This window comes from Zosterops lateralis, assembly GCF_965231275.1.
Source record: "Zosterops lateralis genome assembly, chromosome: 28".
In the NCBI taxonomy this organism is placed as follows: Eukaryota; Metazoa; Chordata; class Aves; order Passeriformes; family Zosteropidae; genus Zosterops; species Zosterops lateralis.
The window spans coordinates 908,758-932,157 of record NC_139788.1 but is presented as its reverse complement, the minus strand read 5'-3'; the positions used below and the strand labels follow the sequence as shown (position 1 = coordinate 932,157).

The 23,400-nt window shown below is 51.4% G+C and overlaps 2 protein-coding genes across 2 annotated transcripts; one reads left to right on the top strand and one right to left on the bottom strand.

Annotated features, from left to right (window-relative positions):
- Window positions 1–5: 5 nt before the first annotated feature.
- Window positions 6–10,053, bottom strand: ZCCHC17 (zinc finger CCHC-type containing 17). The gene is made up of 7 exons (XM_083879392.1): window positions 9,943–10,053; window positions 9,379–9,436; window positions 8,222–8,322; window positions 8,039–8,130; window positions 7,488–7,588; window positions 5,659–5,810; window positions 6–708 (listed from the first exon to the last, which is right to left on the bottom strand). The coding sequence occupies exons 1-7, from the start codon at window positions 9,982–9,984 to the stop codon at window positions 541–543; spliced, it is 714 nt and encodes a 237-aa protein (XP_083735518.1). The 5' UTR covers window positions 9,985–10,053; the 3' UTR covers window positions 6–540.
- Window positions 10,054–10,524: 471 nt separating this feature from the next.
- Window positions 10,525–21,740, top strand: SNRNP40 (small nuclear ribonucleoprotein U5 subunit 40; the record flags this gene model as incomplete). Its single annotated transcript, XM_083879391.1, has 10 exons — window positions 10,525–10,749; window positions 11,484–11,613; window positions 12,094–12,187; window positions 13,220–13,385; window positions 14,370–14,492; window positions 16,009–16,129; window positions 17,309–17,391; window positions 17,797–17,858; window positions 19,231–19,334; window positions 21,381–21,740. 10 exons carry the CDS (start codon window positions 10,525–10,527, stop codon window positions 21,428–21,430), a joined length of 1,158 nt encoding a protein of 385 aa, XP_083735517.1. The 3' UTR covers window positions 21,431–21,740.
- Between the last annotated feature and the right edge of the window lie 1,660 nt (window positions 21,741–23,400).

The window sequence follows — 23,400 nt, the reverse complement described above, 5'->3', positions numbered from 1 at the left end:
TGGGGAGGACAGAGGTTTATTTTCCATCCCTTGGAGAGGGCAGAGGTTTATTTTCCACCCCTTTCCAAGGCAGCAAACACTCCACTGTTCATGTTTACTCCCAGTATCTGCACTCCCCCTTTTTGCTCCTTGCTCCTGCACTCTCAGTGTTTGCAGAGACCCAGGGCAGGTTTTGCAGCCCAGAACTCTGTGCCAGGGGCTTGTGGTGCCACCACAGTCCCCAGCACGGTGTGAGCCAGCCCAGGCTGTGTCACCCAGCTGTCCCCAGAGCTGGCAGCAGCCCCAGCAGGACACGAGGCTGGGGGACAGCAGGGAGCCCGCAGAGTGTCATGAGCCTGTGCTGGCAGCAGCTGTGGGACAAAGGGGCAGCCTGTGCCCAAGGTGACAGGGGACAGAGCTCACAGCAAGGTCAGCACCACCTGTAACACCACAGGCCTGTGGTGCTTTGAGGAGGAAACTCCTTGTCCCTGGAGCAGGAGAGGTGCTGATTCCTCCTGGCTGCACCAGGGAATGGCCCAGCCTGCCCTGCTCATTCCAGCCCTATTTTTTGTGCTTCTTCTTTTTCTTCTTCTTGGGAGCCTTGCTGGGTTTCCCGGCGTGTTTGGGCCTCTTGCTGGAGGGCTGAGCCCCATCGCTGTCCGAGGATGAGCTGTCAGAGTCTGACTCCGAGGACTGCCTGGCCTTGTGCTTCTTCTTCTTCTTCTTCTTCTCCTAGGAAAACACAGGAGAGGCCTGGGAATGTGGGAATGTTCTCCCAGGGCAGCACAGAGCTCTCCTGCATGACAGGAGAGGCCTGGGAATGTGGGAGTGCTCTCCCAGGGCAGCACAGAGCCCTCCTGCATGACAGGAGAGGCCTGGGAATGTGTGAGTGCTCTCCCAGGGCAGCACAGAGCCCTCCTGCATGGACAGAGGCAGGAGTTACTCACCACTGCCAGCCCTCAGGGCATGGCAGAAATCGGGGCAGTAACGTGGAAATCCAATTCATGGAGGGAGAGTTCTTGCTCTCACTCCGTTATTCCACTGTTCTTTATCACTAAAAATTGGAAGATGAAGCTTTTTTGCCCAAAAAATGGGTTTCTAAGCCAGCCATGAGCAGCAATCCCTGCAGCCCCAGCCAGGACAGGAGCACTGGAGCACCAAACACTCCCTGCTCCAGGCAGGGGAGCCCTGTGGAGTTTCCTGCAGCTCCTCAGTGCCCTCCTGCAAGACGTGGCTCTTTGCACAACCTCCTGAAAGATTTCACCACCTCTGACTGTTTCCCAACTTCCTCTGTGCCCCTTCCTGCCCCTCAAATTTCCTCTGTGCCCCTTCCTGCCCCTCAATTTCCACTGTACCCCTTCCTGTTCCCCAATTTACTCCACTTTGGCACGTTTCAGCTCCACAAGTGCAAATAATGTCACCCAAACCTGAGTCTGTTTTTCCTGTGGGGTGACAACAGACTCACCCAACAAAATCCCTGACCCACAGAGGAAAGGCAGATCCCCCCCCCAGCCCTAAGAGGATGGGAAGGAGTTAAATCCAAAGGAGAATTTTCTCAAGCTTTTCCAGCCTGTGCATGTGGTGAGAAAAGTCTGACAAGACCTTCACAATCAAAAGTTTCATTGCAGAGCTTGGGAAACTTTCTCAGGATGTGAGGGCAGGACAGGATGTCACACACACACTCCTGGGGATGGAACAGGGGACATGAAAGCACACGTGGGCATTGTGCTGGCTGGAAAAAATCAACAAATCTTCACTCTTCCCTTTTTGGGGGCTTCTAAAAACCAAAATCACTTCATGAGAGACAAATTCCTTTTCTGGCACACACAGTGGGGTTCTTGTGCAAGGCCAGGAGCTGAACTAAGTTTGTGCTTTTGGGCCTGAAAGTTGTCTTTGGTTCTCCACAGAAAAATGATTTTTTTTGTCTACTTACTCTGTGAAGAGAATTTACTGACTATGAGGCTCAGAACTACATCAGCACAGAATGTGCAAATATAAAAACTAAAGCTTGAGGCATCCCCAGCAATCCCAGCCCTGGGAGATGAGCCCTGCACTGCCCACAGGGAGCTGAGTTTGTGCCTGCAGGGACAGCCCTGAGCTCCTCCAGCCCCCAGCTCAGCTCTGGGCACACCCAGCACTCCAAAAAGGGCATTTTGGGGCAATATTTGGGGAGGATTTGGCCCAAGAGGGCTCACAGCACACAGAGCTTCATGGCTCCTTGCCCCAGCTCTGCAATTATCACACCACAACCCAACAAAAGTGCTCAAAAAATCTCTCTGCAAGCCCCTGTTGGAGCTGCCAGCAGGCTGAGGGCTCATTTTCATGGAATTCCTTCCCTTCTGCTCCAAAAACTGCTCCAAGAGGGGCCCCTCAGCCCTTTGTGAGGAAACTGCTCCAGGCTGTGCCCTCAGAATGTTACAACAGTTCACTCCTCCTAAAGGTATTTGGGGTTGAGATAAGAGGGGAGTGCCCAGAACTCTCCAAGAAGCTGAAATATTTTCCACCAGACCCTTTTTGAGGGGTTATGATCCCGTTCCAAGACTTTGTGTCTTGTCCTTGTGAAAAACTCAAATGGATTTCCATGTCTGCATCCCCAGGAATCCTTCCAGGTTTCTTAATTTTCTTCTTATCCTCATTCCACCACCCAATTTCATTCCAAACAAGATTCATGACATCCATCTAAAGGTGTTTTTTGCATGATTTGTCAGAGGAGAAGTCAGAATGGAGATGAGGAGAAGAAACCTCCACAGAAGCAGTAAATAAAGACAGACAGATTCAGAAAAAAATTGGATTAAGGCTGTGCCCTCTCAATGCCAGGGAAGAACCAGTAAAAGTGAGCAGGGACTGAGGCTGGATGAACCACAGGTCACAGAACAAACACACTCTGGTGTGGTTTTCACATGAAGATCTGCAGGAAATCCTCCACAAGGTGGGGAAAAGAGCAGCAAAGTCATAAAAAAGCCCCAAAAGCCATCCCAAACCACCTCAGGGATGCTCCATGTGGAATAAACCTCATAAAGAACTTTGAATGGATCTAAACCCCCAAAGTTGAGGCTGTGTGAGCAGAATCTGGGATAAACTCAGAGAATTTCAATCCAAGGGTTATCCCTTGGTCAGCTCTGCAGGCTTTTCCTTGGAAAGGCAGCAGGATGAGAAGGCTCAGCCATTCCCAGCCTCCCACACAGCCCCAGCAGGGCCACTGCTGTTCCCACAGGAGCTCCTTCCCCCCTGACCCCAGAGGAGGAGGGACACAGGGCTGGGGCTGCCCAGCTGTCCCACACGGGCTCTGGGGCTCAGCTCTGTGGAATTGGGGAATTGTTTAGGTTGGAAAAGCCCTCTGAGATCAGCCAGGCCAAGCCCAGCAGCACCAGGTGCCACATCCAAGTGGTGTGTGAGGGGTGGGGACTCCACCACTGCCAGGACACTTTTATCAAACAGTTTTATTTTCCCAAATACCCAACCTAAACCTCCCTGAGAACAACCTGAGGCTGTTTCATCCCATCCCTCATTCCCTGAGAGCACCTCCCCGGCTGTCCCCTCCTGGCAGGGACTTGTGCAGAGCCACAAGGTCCCCCCTGAGCCTCCTTTTCTCCAGGCTCAGCCCCTTCCCAGCTCCCTCAGCCTCTCCTGGGGCTCCATTCCCTTCCCCAGCTCCCTCAGCCCCTCCTGGGGCTCCATTCCCTTCCCCAGCTCCCTCAGCCCCTCCTGGGGCTCCAGACCCTTCCCCAGCTCCCTCAGCCCCTCCTGGGGCTCCAGACCCTTCCCCAGCTCCCCCAGGATTCTCCAGACCCTTCCCCAGCTCTCCCAGGATTCTCCAGACCCTTTCCCATCTCCATTCCCTGCCCTGGACACTCTCCAGCCTCTCCCCTTCTCCTCCATCCCACGTTTTCTCAGGGATTTCAGGCCAGGGCTCTGTGCTGCCACCCAAAGATGTGTCACTGTCACACCAGGACCCAAATCCAGCTCCAGCCTGTAAATGCTGTGGGGCTCAGAAGGGAAAACAGGAACTGGGAACCACTGGGAAAAAAAAAAGGGGGGCTGAGGATCCTGGAGTGTCTCAAGAGAAGAGGAGAAAAACTTCACAAACTGCAAGGAAAGCTCAAACCCAGGAAAGCACAAAATGCTGACCCTCAACAACCACAAATATTAATTTTGTTGCTTTGACACTCGGTGGAGATGGAATCCCTTGGGAATCCTGTCATTTAAAAAGCCCAGGCTCACACTGGGTGTCACACACATGGTCAGCCAGGAGATTGTCCCTGAATCCACAGAGTTATTTCCATGTGCTGTCAGTGCCCAGGGCAGGGAAGATCACAGCAGGAATTCCACACTACAAGGGAACCTTTCATCCCCAGGATCCCACATCCTGCCTCCAAAAAAGCTCCAAGTTTTATTATCCCAAGCCCTGGAAAACATCTGACAAGTTTTTGATGTCACCCTTGAGAAGGGAGAGGGAGATCAAAGGAATGAGGGAGATTTCAAGGAAAGTTATTAATCCACCAACCCTAAAAAAAGAAATAAATAAATCAGGGAACAAATTCAGGACAGTCACCCACATTTCCTGTGGTGCCAGCAGGGCCAGACTCCACTGGGAATCCCCATCCTGGGGTAGGATAACAAAATATTTGTGTTATTTGTCCACTTTTTTGTGTCATTTTTCCCCAAAACATTTAAATAACTTGATTTTTTTTCTGCCTGTTGCCACTCTCCAGATTTAGAGAGGCCACAGAGTTGGCAAGAGGGGTAAAAACAGAGAAAAGGCTTTGGAAAAGTCATGAAAAGTGGGGCTGATGGAAAGGTTTATTTATTGAAGTGTTGAACTGGGTTTTGGCTGCTCCTGGACATGTCCCAGGCCAGGCTGGAAGGGGTTGGAACAACCTGGGATCATGGCAGGGGTGGGATTTAAGGTCCTTTCCAACCCAAACCTTCTGAGATTCTGTGAATGCTCATCCCTGAATAAACCCGACCTCCAAAAGCTCCTGGATTGGGTTCAACCTGTGTTTTACTTTATTTTATTTTATTTTATTTTATTTTATTTTATTTTATTTTATTTTATTTTATTTTATTTTATTTTATTTTATTTTCTCCTGCTCTGGAGCCAGAGGTCAAACACTGCCTGCAAAAATCTCTCTGATGCTGTGCCATTTTCACAGAGGACAGAAATTGCTGTGCAGCCTTGGAGTGCTCCCTGTGCAAACACAGGCAGGGGTTTTCCCCCAGAGTGTGCAATAATAATCCAAATTCCCCCAGCTGGGGCAGGGTCAGGACAGCCCTGCAGCCAGCAGGGCACTGAGACCAGAGCAAAGAAAGGTGGAAAAGAGGAAAACAGCTCACTGGCAGCAATCACAGGGATCCAGCACGCTGAAAAAATGCCTGCAGAGCCTCACAAAGACCAGGAAAAACAATAATCATCTTTTTTCTCACTCTAAGGATATTTTTTTAAGGGTTGTGTGTTGTAGCACCAAACCACCTCGAAGGCAGCTTGACAATAAAAGGAGAAAACTTAAAAATGAGTAATAAATCTGCAGAAATTCCTGTTTTGCTACAGAATCTGCCCCAAACTGAGGCACATTCCCATTTCCTCACCTGGCTGCTCACACCCACAGTGCTGGAGTAACTCAGTTGTAACCACAGAGCAAACACTCACCCCTCCATCTCCTTTCTCAGGTCACCTCATACCTTTTTCCTCTTCTTTGAAGACTCCTCAGCCTGGCTGAGCCTTTTATCCCCTCCACCTCCTGCTGCTGCCCCCTCCTCTTCCTCCTCCTCCTCTGGAATGAGGCTGTATTTGGTTCCTCCAGGCTGCATGAAACATTCCTTGGCAAAATGACCTGAAAAAAAAATTTTTAAAAAGGTGTTTGAAGCATCAACTCAGCCCCTTTTTTCCTTTCTTTTGTTCCTTTTTTTTAACAAATGCATTTTCACACACCTGAAAGTGCTGCCAAGGCTCTTTTTGATTATCACTCACGAGGAGACAAATCTGCACTGGACATTTTTTATTTTTTTATTCTGAAATTTCAGCTGGTTGAACATGCCCTGATTAAACAAACGTAACCCCAGGTCGTTCTGGAGGGATCAGTTGGGTAAAAAATAAAATATTCTTGTCTCAAGGAGTAAAAATCTGTCTCTGCAGGAGCTTAATCAGCCCAGAAAAGAGTGGGGGAAAAAGGTGAATTGGAAAATGAGCTAAAACCACAAAAAAAGAGGAATTCAGCTCTCCTGGTTCCACCCTTTCTACTCTGGAGACATCAAAGTTGACCTACTAAGAGCTGCAGTGGAAATTTGGACAGCTGCACCTGCTGCTGTTAGGAGGAGACACCATTATTTAAAAGCAGATTGGAAATAGGAATAATCTGGTTTTTTTGGGGGGTTCTTTAAAATAGTGGTTTATATAGAATAGTTCTTTAAATAGTAATAATTCTTTAAAATAGCATTTTAAGGCTAGCTCTCTAGCACTACAGAGCCCACACTCATCATTAACCTCCTCCAGAATAGCAAGAGCCCCATTAACCATTTCCTCAAAAAAAAAAAAAAAAAAAAACACAAGTAGGGCACAGCAAAAACTCCTCCACAAGAAAAAAAACTAATTTGTGCCTCAGCAACTTGGATAAATCTGCTGAAAGGCACCACAAAATTATCTTTACAGTGCTGAAGGAGGCAGGACATGATTTCAGCAAGGCAGAGATGGTTTTAGCTCTGAGACCCAGCTCCAGAGTCCCAGCAACTGATGGCTGTTCACAGTGGGATCATCTCCTGAAGGTTTATTTGCTTCTTAAAAACCAGAGTAAGATCTCAGGTGTGGATCAAACAGGGATCAAAGAGAGCAGGATTGTGCTGAGCTGCAGGAGGCACAGAGTGGCTGGTTGGGGCTGGAGGGAGCTCTGGAGGTGACACAGGGACACCCCAGAGCTCTGCCACTCCCCGTGGACAGAGGTTCCTCCTCACAGTGAGCTGGAGCTGGTTGTGGTTTAGTTTCTGCCCATCACTCCTTGTCCTGTCCCTGGGCAGGCTCTGGCACCGTCCTCTGACACCTTTTGGGGATGTTTGTGTGGATTGATGGGATCCCATCTCAGTGTTTTCCTCTCCACAAGAACCAACCCAGCTCCCTCAGTCTCTCCTCATCTCTGCAGCCTCCACTGGCCCCTCTCCAGCAGCACAAAGGGGTGAGATTTTAAAAAACAACCTTTTGTTTTTTAAAGAACTTGAATTAAATCTTTTGGTTTTGTAGTAAGTGATAAAAAATGCCTCCTCTAAAGACAAAAATGGAAGCAAAATTCAGTCCTTAGAGCCACCTGTGACCATGTCAGTGCCCAAGGCCAGGCTGGACAGGGCTGGGAGCAGCCTGGGATGGTGGGAAGTGTCCCTGGGGTTTGGAATCTGGTGGGATTTAAGGTCTCTTCCAACTCAAACCACCCTGGGATTCCAACCATGAGACAGACACAGATCCAAGCCCACCAAGGGTCACTGCCTGGCTGGGATAAAGCCATGAAGAAGCAGCCCAGACCCACCTTTGCAGCCACATTTCTTGCAGACCGTGTTCAGCACGGCCTCCAGGGTGATCTTCTGGCTCGTGTAGTCCCTGAAGCTGCGTTTCTTCCTCTCATCCTGACTGGGGGGACAAGAACAGCTCCATTTCCAGTCCATTCCCATCTTTAATCTTTTATTTTGTACCAACACGCCTCACCACAAGGCTTTTAAAGGTTACTCGTGAGGTAAAACTTTTTAAAAATAAAGAACAGAGCTGAGCTGGCCTTGGGCACTGCCAGGGATCCAGGGGCTGCTCTGGCAATTCCAGCCCAGGGAACAATTCCCAGTTCCCAATCTCCCATCCAGCGCTGCCCTGGGCACTGGGATCCATTCCCTGTGTCCTGTGGGATCCATTCCCTGTAGGATCCATCCCCTGTGTGATCCATCCCCTGTGCCCTGTAGGATCCATCCCCTGTGGGATCCATTCCCTGTGTCCTGTGGGATCCATCCCCTGTGAGATCCATCCCCTGTGGGATCCATCCCCTGTGCCCTGTAGGATCCCATCCCCTGTGTCCTGCTCAGATTTACCCACTCAAGGGAAACGTTGTTGGGGTCCAGGTCCTTCCCCGTGCCTTGGTGAACGACCTTCATGGACAGGGAGAGCTTCAGCTTCTCATCCTTCATCTAGAAAACCCAGAATTAACAGGATAAATGACCCCACAGGTGCTAATCCCCACACAGGATATTTCATTGTCACTGAACTGTACCAGGTTACCTCTTTCCCAATGAGTTTGACCCAGACTTTGTCCCCCACATCCAGGATCTCTGCGGGTCTGTCCACACGGCACGAGGACATGTGGCTCCTGTGCACCAGCCCTGCAGGGGGGACACAAAACACACACACAATATTCACACTTTCCTCCCAGCACTGCAGATCCTCAAGGGGATGCACATGAGGAAAATAACAACACAAAATTCAAATATTATAACACTCCTAACCCAAGAGAGTGGATTTTAAAACAACTTGAAATTTGAATTGAAAGTTAAACTCACACACAAGTGATTTCGGGAGTTGGCAGCACATTAGGGTGAAGTTTGAATTGAATTTTTATTCTATTTTTAAATATTTCCAGAGGTAAATGGCACAGAAGAAGGTGTTACAGGATAGCAGAGCTATTTAAATCAGAAATTGTTTCCTTTTCATTTTGGTGGACAGATTTATGAAAGTATTGAAAATGGAATTGTGTCCTTTATTTATTATATTTATTATTGTATCCACACCTCGGGGTATGGAAGAATGTGGTTTTACACCATTAATAAATAGAATTTAAAAGTTAATAGTGTTTATTTCTTTAAATCATCTTTTTTTTCAGTTCTATTCACACAATTCTCCACTGAACCTCAGATTTGCAGTTTCTAAAGTGACTTGAAGCAGAAAATCCTTTGGGGTGTGTGAAGAATGTTAATAAAGAACAACCATTTTTCAATGGAAGAACCACTAACAAACAAAATAAATAATAATAATTCTAATAAATATTAAATAAATTAATGAATATTAAATAAATTAATGAATATTAAATAAATATTAAATTATAAAATATTAAATAAATAAATTATTTATTGATAAATAAAATAAAGAATAATTAAAAAGAAGCATCTATTAATGGAAGAACCACTAATAAATAAAATAAAGAATAATAAAAAGAAGCATTTATTAATGAAAGAACCATTAATAAATAAAATAAAGAATTGCAAAGAAGAACCACTTATTAGTGGAACAATCATTAATAAATAAAATAAAAAATAAGAAAGAAGAGCCACTTATTAGCGGAAGAACCATTAATAAATAAAATAAAGAATAAGAAAGAAATATTAATAAATAAAATAAATAATAACACCAACTTGGAAAAAAAAAAAAACAGAGGTACAAACCTTGTTTCCTGCAGCCTGGGATTTTAATAAATGCCCCAAAATCTGTCACTGCAGCAACCTGGGGAGGAAAAACAACAGCAGAGATGAAAAAAAGACCTTCCCAAACCTCTGTGCTCAGCAAACAGGGGGGAATCTGCACAAAAAACCTGAAAGGGTCACTTCAGGTGATTAAAAGTGGAGGGGTTTTAATTTTTTCTTTTTTTTTTTTCTCTTTTTTCCCTTCCTTAATACTGCCAACTCCATTCTCAGGGCTCTGAATCTCCTAAATTTCATCATTTTCTATCAGGGAATGGTTTGGGTTGGAGGGATCTTAAAGCTCCTTTTTTACTTCCCCCAAGTCAAGGCAGGGAATTCTCTTCTTTGGGCACTTCAGGTGATTAAAAGTGCAGGATTTTAATTTTTTTATTTGTACATAAATATTATTAAATATTGCCTACCTGTAATTATTATGCTTATATACATTTGTACATAAACAACCAGTGCAGAGACAGACTTGTTTGTACCTGTACCCAAACCTCCCCTGCGCTAAATCCTCATTAAAGTAACACAATAAATTCCCCGCACCTCGCCCTGGAAGATCGAGTAGAGCTCCGGGAGCGGCTCCATCGCCTCTCAAAGGTCCCAGCGGGATTCACGCCGCGTTACCGCATCTCCTGTCCAGGATGCTGAGAAAAGAAATTTTGCATTAAAACCTGAAAACAGTCAGAGAGGCCTCAGGGTGCAGCGGCTTGAGGAGCGCAGGGAACCCACAGTGGGATAAGACGGCTGTTCCCGGAGCCCGCGGGGTGGTGAGGGCTCGTTACCGCCCGCGGTAGCAAAACGAACGCGGCGCCATCGCCTTAGCCGCCACCTCCGCCACCGCCGCCATGCCTCCTTCACACAGAGCGGTCGCGCTCCCCGCCAATCGCATCCCGCAATGTTTCTGTGTGCCAGCCTTCCATCCAATCAACGTTACCCGTGCTACCCAGCGCACGCTGCCCACCAATCAGAGCGAGGCGCGCCAGAAAGCACCGCGCTCCTCGTTCTATCCTCGGCGCGCCGGTACCGGGTCGGGGAGGCGGGACATCCAGGGCGCTCCGCCAATCAGCGCGGGCAGCGCGGAGGCGGCAGCCAATAGGAGGCGGGGGCCGGGCCCCGGCGGCTGCCATGATCGAGCAGCAGAAGCGGAAGGTCCCGGGCCCCGGGCCTGGCCCCGGCCCCGCTCCCGGGCCCCCCCCGGGCCCCGCCGCCGCCCCCGGCACCGCCCCCGCGCCCGGCCCCGACCTCCCGCTGGTCCCCGTGCCCGCCAAGCGGCCCCGCCATGACCTGCCGGGAGCGCCGGGAACGGGCGGGGCAGGGGGGCAGCCCCCGGCCGGGGCTCTGCTGCAGGCGGTAACCGGGGAGCAGGAGGGGGGGCGGGAACCGGGCCGGGGGGAATGGAGACCTGAGGGGAGAACGCCGGGGGTGGTTCTAGTGGGAGGGAAGGACCATGAAAGTGTTGGGGCTGGGCATTGCTGGGGCACCTCCAGTGCTGGGTTTGGGTCTGGGTCCCTCAGCCCAGGAGGGTCTGGAGCCCCAGGAGGGGCTGAGGGAGCTGGGGAAGGGTCTGGAGCCCCAGGAGGGGCTGAGGGAGCTGGGGAAGGGTCTGGAGCCCCAGGAGGGGCTGAGGGAGCTGGGAAGGGGCTGAGCCTGGAGAAAAGGAGGCTCAGGGGGGACCTTGTGGCTCTGCACAAGTCCCTGCCAGGAGGGGACAGCCGGGGGGGTCGGGCTCTGCTCCCAGGAAACAGGGACAGGAGGAGAGGGGACGGCCTCAGGCTGGGTCAGGGGAGGCTCAGGGGGGGCAGCACCAGGAATTTCCCCATGGAAAGGGAGCTCAGGAACTGCCCGGGGGGGTTTGGATCCCCATCCCTGGAGGTGCCCCAGGAATTCCTGGAGGTGGCACTCAGGGCTCTGGGCTGGGGAGAAGGATTGGGCACAGCTCAGACTCGATGCTCTTGGAGCTCTTTTCCATCCTCAGCAATCCTGGGAATCTGCAGTTCTGGTGGGCTGTGCTATGGGAAGATCTAGATGCTCCTCAGGGGTGTCAGGCTGTCCCTGTCCCCTGACAGTGTCCCCTGTGTCCCCAGGGCCCCCCACGCTGCTCCTCCCTGCAGGCCCCCATCATGCTGCTCTCAGGACACGAGGGGGAGGTTTATTGCTGCAAGTTCCACCCCAATGGCAACACCCTGGCCTCGGCTGGCTTCGACAGGCTCATCTGTGAGTGTCCCCTCTGTCCCCTCCTGTCCCCTCTGTCCCCTGGGCTGAGCTCACACAGGCTCAGGCTCTGCTGCTGAGGGGTTTTAGCTCAGCCCTCACTTGGCTCTGAATTCCTTCTGCAAGGGAGTGCAGGGAGCTTTTCCCAGCTCCTCTCCAGGTCCTGCTGGTGCTGGGAATGTCTCCTCCTATGTCCCCCCTCATACAGAGGTTCCAGAGCTCTGCAGAAATACAGTTTTAAATGCTGAGGGCTTGCTGAAGCAAAAATTATATATTTCTTTTTAATTCACCTTGAACAAGACCCCTAAAGCAGCTCTGCCCTGGGTTGAGGGATCACATTTTTGTTGCTGCTGTGGGTTATCCCAGCAGTGGGGATGACCCATCCCTCACCTTGCTGAAATCCCAAAAATCAGCTCCATTGGGCTCCTCCCTGGGCTGTTCCTGTGGTTTTTCTTATGCTCTCCTGTCCCCTGCTGTCCCCAGTGCTCTGGAATGTCTACGGGGACTGTGACAACTTTGCCACCCTGAAGGGACACAGCGGGGCTGTCATGGAGCTGCACTACAACACAGATGGCAGGTGAGATCAGAGGGGATTTCTGCTGCTCACAGAGCCCAGGGACTGCCTGAACATCAGGGAATGGGGCTGGGGAAGGGTCTGGAGCCCCAGGAGGGGCTGAGGGAGCTGGGGAAGGGTCTGGAGCCCCAGGAGGGGCTGAGGGAGCTGGGGAAGGGTCTGGAGCCCCAGGAGGGGCTGAGGGAGCTGGGGAAGGGTCTGGAGCCCCAGGAGGGGCTGAGGGAGCTGGGAAGGGGCTGAGCCTGGAGAAAAGGAGGCTCAGGGGGGACCTTGTGGCTCTGCACAAGCCCCTGCCAGGAGGGGACAGCCGGGGGGGTCGGGCTCTGCTCCCAGGGAACAGGGACAGGAGAGGGGACGGCCTTGGGAGGTCCAGGTTGGATTCGGGGGAAAATTTCTCCATGGAAAGGGAGTTCAGGCCTTGGAACTGCCCAGGGAGGTTTGGATCCCCATCCCTGGAGGTGCCCCAGGAATTCCTGGAGGTGGCACTCAGAGCTCTGGGCTGGGGACAAGGTGGGCACAGCTTGGACTCGATGCTCTTGGAGTTCTTTTCCAACCTAAACGATCATGGGATTGTTGCCTTTGCTCAGTCCATGGACACAAAGTCCTTGTAATGTGGGCAAAGGATCTGGGGGCAGCTGTGAGCCACCAGTGACACTGATGCAGTTTTGGGGAGCAGAGGGAAGATTGTGTTGGGTGTCACTGGGAAGGAGGAGAGAACAAGAGAAACTGGTTAATTGAAAAGAAGTCCATCAATTGTCCCTCCTCCAGAGAGGAATGTAAACATCACTTTGTTTACATGGAAATCTGCAAGAAACTCCACTACAAAAATACAAACATCAGAAGGCTGAAAAAGATCAGGGCAACACCTGTGCTCATCTTGAGGAGGCAGAAAAACAATTCCTAACAGGGATGAGAAGGAGTTTGTCCATTCAGCTCCTCCAGTGTCAGTCAGATCCCTCCAAAACACCAAAAGGAGAGATTCTGGTTGTTCCTGAAGAGAGCTGAGCCCTCACTGACAGTGTTTCTTGCCTGCAGCATGCTCTTCTCAGCCTCCACAGACAAAACCGTGGCCGTGTGGGACAGTGAGACCGGGGAGAGGGTCAAGAGGCTCAAGGGCCACACGTCCTTTGTCAACTCCTGTTACCCGGCCCGGAGGGGCCCCCAGCTCGTCTGCACTGGCAGTGATGATGGCACTGTCAAGGTCAGTCTGGGCCCTTTTCCCCAGGAAAACTTGGGGGAAACTTGGGGAAAATGGGTGGGAAAATTTGGGAAAAGAGGGTGGGAAAACTTGGGGAGAACTTGAGGGAAACTTGGGGGGAAACTTGGGGAAAACGGGTGGGAAAAAGGGTGGGAAAACTTAGGGGAAAACTTGGGGAAAGAGGGTGGGAAAACGTGGGGAAACTTGGGGGAAACTTGGGGAAAACGGGTGGGAAAGCTTTTGGGAACTTCACATTTAACTGGGCTGAATTCAGCCTTTGGTTTCTGCTTTCGTTGTCTGATCACTGCGAGTTCAGAGGGGAAAATGTGACAGCAAATTTCACTGCTCCTTTTTTTCTGTGCTTCTCCTGGGGTTGGGAAGGTGGAGCTGCCCAGCTGAGTTTCTTTTTGCTGCTTGGGTTAGCAAAGCATAAGAAAACTATTCCTGAGATCTGGGCTGGCCTCTTCTTCTTCTCTTCCCTGAAATCTCCTGTGCTTGCTCCTTTTTCTCCCTCCTAAAATCTGTGCTGGCCCTGTAGGTCTGAGAGATTTCATCCTGCTGCTGGCAGCTGCTAACTTTTTTTCCCCAAGGAAAAATTTCACAAGAAAGTTTCTTCTCAAAACAATCCTGGCAAATAACTGTCCTTTCTCAAAGCTTTTCGATTGCCAGACAAAAAAATTCAGCAAAAAAACACCTAGAGAAAGGCTCTTAGAAAAAGAAAGAAAGTTAGCAGCTTCTAGCAGGCTGAAATCTCTCAGGCCCACACTGGTCCTTTTTCTCTCCCTTCATTCCTGGGCTCCAAGCACAGCAGATTTCATGTTTTTTATAAAGATCTCCAGGTTGGATGTTTTTTATAATGATTTCCTGAGATCTACAGAGGGATTTTGGGGGAGCAGTCTGAGTCTCTGCCACTGTCTCTGCAGCTCCCCGTGATTTTGGTGTTAAATATCTGTGCCCACCTCTTAAAAGTGCCACGTTTCTTTTCAGCTGTGGGATATCAGGAAAAAAGCCGCAGTGCAGACATTCCAGAACACCTACCAGGTGCTGGCTGTCACCTTCAACGACACCAGTGACCAGATCATCTCTGGGGGCATCGACAACGACATCAAGGTAGGGCCCTGTGTCCCTTTTCCACCTTTTCCATCCTTGTGTTGCTCAGGGACAGCCATGGGCGTCACCTGCTGGATTTTACATCTTCAATCCCTCCCTGGAGCTGCTCTGGGCTGGCAGTGACAGCCTGGCATTCCTGCTGTCCCACAGGAGCCAGCCTGGAATGCTGGCAGTGCTGGGACAGAGCCATGGCTGAGGTAAAGTGGAGAAAATGTGGTGGCACATCCCCTGTGTGCCCTTTGTCCCAGTTTGCAGCTCACCCTGTCACCTGCTGGGCTGGAAAGTTCTTATTTAACAGTGAGCTCAGCGCTTCATTCAGCTGATTGCCCTGGTGGTGCAGGGCTCAGGCTGTCCCTGTGCCCTCAGCCCCTGCTGCAGCCTGTCACAGCCAGTGTTTGGTGTGACACTGTCACCAGAGCTGTCCCTGTGCCCTCAGCCCCTGCTGCAGCCTGTCCCCGGGCTGTCACAGCCAGTGCTTGGTGTGACACTGTCACCAGAGCTGTCCCCAGCCTGTCACAGCCAGTGTTTGGTGTGACACTGTCACCAGAGCTGTCCCCAGCCTGTCACAGCCAGTGTTTGGTGTGACACTGTCACCAGAGCTGTCCCTGTGCCCTCAGCCCCTGCTGCAGCCTGTCACAGCCAGTGTTTGGTGTGACACTGTCACCAGAGCTGTCCCCAGCCTGTCACAGCCAGTGTTTGGTGTGACACTGTCACCAGAGCTGTCCCTGTGCCCTCAGCCCCTGCTGCAGCCTGTCACAGCCAGTGTTTGGTGTGACACTGTCACCAGAGCTGTCCCCAGGCTGTCACAGCCAGTGCTTGGTGTGACACTGCCACCAGAGCTGACCCCAGCCTGTCACAGCCACCAGAGCTGTCCCCAGCCTGTCACCTGCTCTGTCCCACCAGGCAGGAGGATTTGGGGGATCCTGTGGCCAGTTCAGAGGAATTCTGCTGACATTTAACTCCTTGGAGGTTGAACATACTCACTTAAAAATCTTCTAAAAGGCAAATTCTGTCTTTCTAGAACACCCATAAACTTCCAGCTTTATATTTTCATAGAATCATGGAATAGTTTGGATGGAAATAAACCTGAAAGCTCATCCCACTCCACCCCAGCCATGGCAGGGACACCTCCCAGTGTCCCCAATGTCCAGCCTGGCCTTGGGCACTGCCAGGGATCCAGGGGCAGCCACAGCTGCTCTGGCAATTCCAGCCCAGGGAACAATTCCCAGTTCCCAATCTCCCATCCAGCCCTGCCCTGGGCACTGGGATCCATTCCCTGTGTCCTGTGGGATCCATTCCCTGTGGGATCCATTCCCTGTGTCCTGCGTGAAGCTGGTACCGTGTAACTCCCAGGGACTCAAACACATCCAGCTACAAATCTGAGGCACAAATCCCATTTTCCTACAACTCTCCTGGATCTGCAGAGCCCAGAGCTGTACCCAGAGCTGCCTGGGCAGTGTGGGGTGCTGTGGGAGCTGCAGCAGTGCAGCAATGCTGGCTGTGTTTGCTGTGCCAGGTGTGGGACCTGCGGCAGAACAAACTCACCTACACCATGCGCGGCCACGCCGACTCTGTGACGGGGCTGAGCCTCAGCTCTGAGGGCTCCTACCTGCTCTCCAACGCCATGGACAACACAGGTACAGCCTGCTGAGCCTCCCAGGGGCACCTCTGGCTGTTCATCCTGGGGAAATTACACTGGGCTGGGGTGGGCTGCAGAGCTAAACCGTGAATTTGTGTCCTTGGAGCGAGGAGCTGCTGCCTCAGGGAGGTTTGTCCCTGCTCCTGGAGGGTTTGGGGACAGGAGCCATGGCACAGGTTATCCTGGAGGGAATGGGGACAGGAGCCATGGCACAGGTTATCCTGGAGGGAATGGGGACAGGAGCCATGGCACAGGTTATCCTGTGGGGAATGGGGACAGGAGCCATGGCACAGGTTATCCTGGAGGACACTGGGGACAGGAGCCATGGCACAGGTTATCCTGGAGGGAATGGGGACAGGAGCCATGGCACAGGTTATCCTGGAGGGAATGGGGACAGGAGCCATGGCACAGGTTATCCTGGAGGACACTGGGGACAGGAGCCATGGCACAGGTTATCCTGTGGGGAATGGGGACAGGAGCCATGGCACAGGTTATCCTGGAGGGAATGGGGACAGGAGCCATGGCACAGGTTATCCTGTGGGGAATGGGGACAGGAGCCATGGCACAGGTTATCCTGGAGGGAATGGGGACAGGAGCCATGGCACAGGTTATCCTGTGGGGAATGGGGACAGGAGCCATGGCACAGGTTATCCTGTGGGGAATGGGGACAGGAGCCATGGCACAGGTTATCCTGGAGGGAATGGGGACAGGAGCCATGGCACAGGTTATCCTGGAGGGAATGGGGACAGGAGCCATGGCACAGGTTATCCTGTGGGGAATGGGGACAGGAGCCATGGCACAGGTTATCCTGGAGGGTTTGGGGACAAGAGCACTGGTCATCTGTCCACTCTGGGCCTGGCTGGTGTCAGGGTGCCTTGGCTGTGTCCCCTCAGCAGCAGTGACAGCCCAGCTGTCCCCCTGCCTGTCCCACTGTCCCTCAGTGAGGCTGAGCCCATCAGGGCTGTGTCAGGATGAAGAAAACCCTCCTGTAAGGACATGATGGCTCCATTTTGGCACAGCAGATCTGGATATTTTTGCAATCCCACATTGCTGCTGTTGTCCTGCCAGAGCAAAGCCTCAAAGCTGCTGGTTCCTGTGGCCTTTGGGCAATGAGGGGCCTGTGCTGGGCTCTGGGGTTTGCCCTTTCCCATCCCCTCAGCCCCTGGCTCTGTTGCAGTTCGGATCTGGGACGTGAGGCCCTTTGCCCCCAAGGAGAGATGTGTGAAGATTTTCCAGGGAAATGTCCATAATTTTGAAAAGGTGAGTGTACTCCACTCCTTGGTCAATTCCCCCTGCTATTTAACTTTTCTCTAAATTGTTTTTTTTTTTTTTTCTTTCAGTTCAAGTTTAGGCCAGAAAGGCTTTAATAAGAACTCCAAGAAAGATGAATCCTCAAAGTGGGATTCCAATTAAAGCCTCAGTAACAAGATTTCTTTGCTCAGTTCAGCTGTAATTAGCTGTAAATTAAGTATTTTCTGCACTTACCATCTACTTTGTGTAAAATAACAGTGCACTGGCTGTTTCCAGCAATAAAATAAAATCTGTAATTACCATCTCATCTTCCAAGGGACATCATTAAAGTGGTGCTGGCTAAAATCTCGTGGTGATTTTCATTGAAGAAAAAAGAGGAAACTAAATAGATCTGTGCATGTTCTTTTGTTTCAGAACCTTCTGAGGTGCTCCTGGTCCCCAGATGGCAGTAAAATTGCAGGAGGTTCTGCTGACAGGTGAGTTTGGCACTGCTTTCCTCTGTCCCCATCAATCCAGGATGGATTTGCAGCCTCTCTGCATCAGAATCTCTAAACTCAGGGTGGTGTGTAAAGGTGTGAAATCCCAAACAGCCCTCAGGGAGTTCTGATTTCCCCAGGGATGTGTTTCTGTTGCTTTGGTGCCCGTGGAGGAGCATCTGACTGTTGTAAAATCTGAATTATTATTGTCAAAACCTGGCTGAGGATCTGCCCTGGCAGAGGCTTGGGGGGAATTTTGAGAGCAGAGTCTGTGTGTGGGGATGGAGGATGAGAACACAAATCCCAGTTAAACCCCTGCATGAGGGGATTCCAGAGATCATTAACGACCCCTCCTTTAATTAAGGAGGACTAAAAATCAATTGGCACATCTCAGATTTGTAAATGAAAGGTTCTGTAGAGTGAGATGAGGAGAAAGGAGAAAAGGGCAGAGGGAGGAAGCAGAACAGGGTCTGAAGGTCACTGTGGAGGGCACCAACATCCCCTGGAGCAAAGCCAGGCCCAAATCCAGTGGCAGGGAGACAGGAATTCCTGCAGGCTGGGGGCCAGGGCATGGAGCAGCACTAATCACCAGATTAATGAGTTTCTGATGGCAGAACTCGAGCTCTCCCTGGCCAGATTTAGTGGGGCAGCTGTTCCAGCACGAGCTGGGGCTGTGACTCTGCCCCCAGCCCTGCTGGCCACGGACTGGGGCACGAGGGGAGGGAGAATTTCTGTCTTGGGAGAAGAGATTCCAGCCTGGGAGAGCAGATTCCAGCCTTGGGAGAGCAACTGGGGCATGGGAGAGCAGATTCCAGCCAGAGGGAGATCAGGGTGATCCCATCCCTCCCTGATAAAGGCTGGCACATGGATCCTGTGGCTCAGCAGGAAGAAATCCCATCTGCAGAGCTGCTGGTTGTGAGGATTGCAGGGCCTGGGGGGCTCTGGGCTCCTCACTGCCACCCAAAGGACATCCAGAGAGTTTTTGGGGGATGTTTGTGAGGGTGAGACCCCTCCTCTCCATTCCCAGTGCTCTTTTCTCCCTCTCCCTGAGCTGCCAAGGATTTCTTTGGCCTCACAGCTTTCAAATCCCTCTCTGTGCCCTGAGGGGTGAAGGGCAGTGCTGGCAGTGAGCTTTTTATCACTGGACCTGTTGACTTCTCTCCTGCTCATTTTTCTCTTGGGAAATTCCTGATTTTCCACACCAAGACCGTTCCCAGCCAGCTGGAAGGTGGCAGGTGTTTGACTTTTCTCCTGCTCATTTTTCTCCTGGGAAATTCCTGATTTTCCACACCAAGACCATTCCCAGCCAGCTGGAGAACCACTTAGGGAGAGAGTTGTGGGTTTTTTGCCCTTAGCAGGACTTGTTTTTCAGGTTTGTGTACGTGTGGGACACCACCTCCAGGAGGATCCTGTACAAGCTGCCAGGCCACGCTGGCTCTGTCAATGAGCTGGCCTTCCACCCTGAGGAGCCCATCAGTAAGTGCTGCCCTCCTCGCCCAGGGCTCACTGAATCCTCATCCTGCAGGGAAACGGCCCCAAAAATTGCCAAGAGTGGCTCAGAGTCCAGTGATCAGATAGATTGAGGGGTGGGGGCACCCTGGGGTGAGCATAGGGACACCCAGAGGGCACCAGGGTGGGCTGGGGGTGGCTTTTGGGGTGGCTGTCACTGCCCAGGGCTTGTCCAGCCTGCCCAGGGGACATGGGGACAGGGTTTGGGATACCTGGAGTGGCAGGGATAGAACCATGTTGGGTGATTCCATGAGGACATGGATTACCTTAGGGACTCTAACTTCCCCAAAAAGCTGTAGGAAGGAAATCAGAGAATGACAAAATCACAATCCCAGGGTGGTTTGGGTTTGGAATGGAGCTTAAATCCCATCCAGTGTCACCCCAGGGACACTTCCCACTGTCCCAATGTCCAGCCTGGCCTTGGGCACTGCCAGGGATCCAGGGAATGGGAATGTTGATCCCATAAATCAGGGCAGAGGATACTCAGCTGCACAGGGAGCCAGGCTGTGACAGGGTGACAAACACCAGGGTCTGGAGCCCCAGGAGGGGCTGAGGGAGCTGGGGAAGGGTCTGGAGCCCCAGGAGGGGCTGAGGGAGCTGGGGAAGGGTCTGGAGCCCCAGGAGGGGCTGAGGGAGCTGGGGAAGGGTCTGGAGCCCCAGGAGGGGCTGAGGGAGCTGGGAAGGGGCTGAGCCTGGAGAAAAGGAGGCTCAGGGGGGCCCTTGTGGCTCTGCACAAGTCCCTGCCAGGAGGGGACAGCCGGGGGGGTCGGGCTCTGCTCCCAGGGAACAGGGACAGGAGGAGAGGGAACGGCCTTAGGCTGGGCCAGGGGAGGCTCAGGGGGGGCAGCAGCAGGAATTTCCCCATGGAAAGGGAGCTCAGGAACTGCCCAGGGAGGTTTGGATCCCCATCCCTGGAGGTGCCAGGGGAGGTTTAGGATACAGAATTTTGGATTTTGGGAACATTGCTTCATGGAAAGGACTGGCCAGCCCTGCTGGTGGGTGTTCAGAGAACCTGTGGCTGTGGCACTTGGGGACAGGGGGGGACAGTGGTGGCCCTGGGGGCAGTGCCAGGCTGGCAGGTGGGTTTGGTGCCCTGGGGGATGTTCCCCAGCCCCAGGGCTGTGGCTCAGGGCTGTATTTTCCCTGCTCCCAGGGAATGGTGTCCTGGGGACACTTCTCTGCCTGGCTGTGCCCTCTAGTGGCCCTCGGTGCTGGCAGAGCCTCGGCACATCCCGGGGTGCAAATCCCACCTCGGGAGCCTCCCAGAGGGGTTTGTCCTCCTCTCCTTCCTCCTCCCAGCCCAGCCATCCCCTCCAGCACAGCCTGGGCTCGGTGGCACAGCACTATCCCGTGGTTGTTTGGGGAAACAATTGAAATTTGGCTTCAAATGAGCAAAAAGCAAAATGAGGAGTTCAGTGCTGTGTCCTTAGGGAGGTCTCAAACCACTGGGGTCGTTTTTATATTCTACTTTAGTTTTTATAGTCTATTTTAATTGTTATATTCTATTTAAATTGTTATATTTGATTTTAATGGTTATATTCTATTTTAATTGTTATATTCTATTTAAATTGTTATATTTGATTTTAATGGTTATATTCTATTTTAATTGTTATATTCTATTTTAACTGTTATATTCTATTTTAATTGTTATATTTGATTTTAATGGTTATATTCTATTTTGTTATATTCTATTTTAATTTTTATGGTGTATTCTAATTGTCTATTAGAATAGTCTATTTTAATTGTTATATTCTATTTTAATTTTTATATTTCATTTTAATTGTTATATTCTATTTTGTTATATTCTATTTTAGTTTTTATAGTCTATTTTAATTGTTATCTTCTATTTTAATTTTTATAGTCTATTTTAAATCTTTTATATTTGAATTTAATTGTTATATTGTATTTTAATTTTTATATTTTATTTTAATTGTTATATTCTATTTTCTTATATTCTATTTTAGGTTTTATATCCTGTTTTAATTTCTTTATCCCTTTTTTCTTTCCCCTCAGTCCTCTCAGCATCCAGTGACAAAAGGCTCTACATGGGGGAGATCCAGTGAGGGCCGTGAGGAGCTGGATGGATTCAGTTCCCGGTGGGGAGGTGAGGACAGCCCACCCCCCCTGGTGCAGGCTGTCCCCTCCCACATCTCACTGTGCAGCTTCTTCCACCTCCCCTTTCTTTGGGGAGGCAGGAAAAACTTGGGATTGAAAGGAATTTCGTTTTGGCTGTGCCACTGACAGTGAACTCGCCCCTCCAGGTCCCCTGAAATTGAGAACTTTTGTTTCAGTTCCACACGTGGCCTGTACATTCCCTGTCCTGTTTCCTTTGGGGTTTTTTTTTATATACAGTTAAAACTGCAATAAATGGCTTTTTACAGAGTTCAGTGTCTGGGGTTTATTGCTCTGGTTACTTTTCTGTTCTCCAATATTAAACCCCAGTCCTCACCTGGAGATGAGCAGGGAAACCCCTTCCTCTGGCCCTGCCTGGGGCCACACAGATTTAGGGTTTCATCAGAGCCTGTTGTAACCTCAAGGGTCTATGGGTTTATTGGGATCTATACCCAAGTGTCAGAGGGGAGAGAGACCCTTGGGGCTGATCTGTGATGACAATCCTGAACTTTACCGAGTCCTGCTTCTTTAAAAGAATAAAAAAGGGGTGTTTTTTTCCTAATTCCCACCCCAGGAACCAGCAGGGAAACGAGGGAGGGCCATCATTCTTCCATCATTCTTCTGTCCTGAGTTCTGGGCAGTGCTGGGGGTCCTGCAGCCTGGGGGTGCCAGGCAGGGGCTGGATAGATCCACACCCACCCTGGGGTCCCTGGGTGTCACCCCCTGTGCCCCAGGACACCCCTGCCTGGCCTGGGCACGATGGACACGGAGCCATGACCCAGATTGGGACATGATCCGGATTAAGGGTAAATCCCTGGGAGAGGGAGCAGAGGGATGGACAGAGCCAGGGCCAGCACTGCCACCACTCCTTGGGGACAGGACAATGCCCTGTGCTGGGCAAAAGAGCACCCACAGGGGTTTGGGACCAGTCCCCTCATTCCTGCTGGTCCAAACTGCACACAGAGGGGATTTGGGACCAGTCCTCTCATTCCTGTTGTTCCCAGCTGCATGTGGGGAGATTTTGGGCCAGTTCCCACTGGCTCCCAGCTGCATCTGAGGGGATTTGACACCAGTTCCCCCATTTCCACTGGTTCCCAATAGAACCCAGGGGGATTTGAGGCCAGTTCTCTGGTTCCCAGCTGCACCCAGGAGAATTTGGGGCCATTCCCCCCATTCCCACTGGTCCCAGCTGCACCCAGGGCAGCCCAGGCCCCTCCTGGCTCCCACCCCACACCAGCTCCAGGGCAGCAGCAAAGTGTTCAAGGCTCCATCTGAGCGCAGAGAAAATTGTTTCCTTAAACAGGTTTATTCCTCCAAGGGAAGTATCTGCTTGAGAGATTTCCACTGGAAATTAAATCTTTCTCAGGATCCGGATAAACAGCCCCAGTCCCACGAGCTGGGCTGGAGGAGGGGCTGATCCCCAGCCTGGAGCAGGTCTGGGGGCTGTGAGTGACCCCAACATGGTCCTGGGGGTGTCCCCATCCCTGTCCCTGACCCTTTGGCAATGCCAGAATCTCAAGAGATCCTGGATGGAGCACCCAGAGATCCCAGGATGGATCCAGCACCCCAGTCTGGGGTCAGAGGGGACATTCCCCCCACTCTGGGGTCAGAGGGGACATCACCCCCAGTCTGGGGTCAGAGGGGACATTCCCCCCAGTCTGGGGTCAGAGGGGACATCACCCCCACTCTGGGGTCAGTGGGGATGTCACCCCATTTTGGGGTCAGAGGGGACATCACCCCCAGTCTGGGGTCAGAGGGGATGTCACCTCACTCTGGTCAGTGGGGACATCCTGGGACACCCCAGCTCAGCCAAAGGCAGCTCCAGCCCCTCCCTGTCCTTCCTGCAGTTTTCCCTTCCTTTCCCCACCGCTGCTCCAGGGCTCCCTGATGAATTCAGAGAGTTCCAGCGAGCAGGCGATGA

Bases quoted from the DNA above. Each gene is read 5' to 3' on its own strand.
- ZCCHC17 (XM_083879392.1), bottom strand. From the start codon at position 9,984: ATGGAGCCGCTCCCGGAGCTCTACTCGATCTTCCAGGGCGAG. The intron at 8,323-9,378 runs GTTTGTACCTCT...TCCCCCCTGCAG, and splicing joins CCCAGGCTGCAGGAAACAAG to GGCTGGTGCACAGGAGCCAC. The intron at 709-5,658 runs GTATGAGGTGAC...TTTTCCTAGGAG, and splicing joins CTTCAAAGAAGAGGAAAAAG to AAGAAGAAGAAGAAGAAGAA.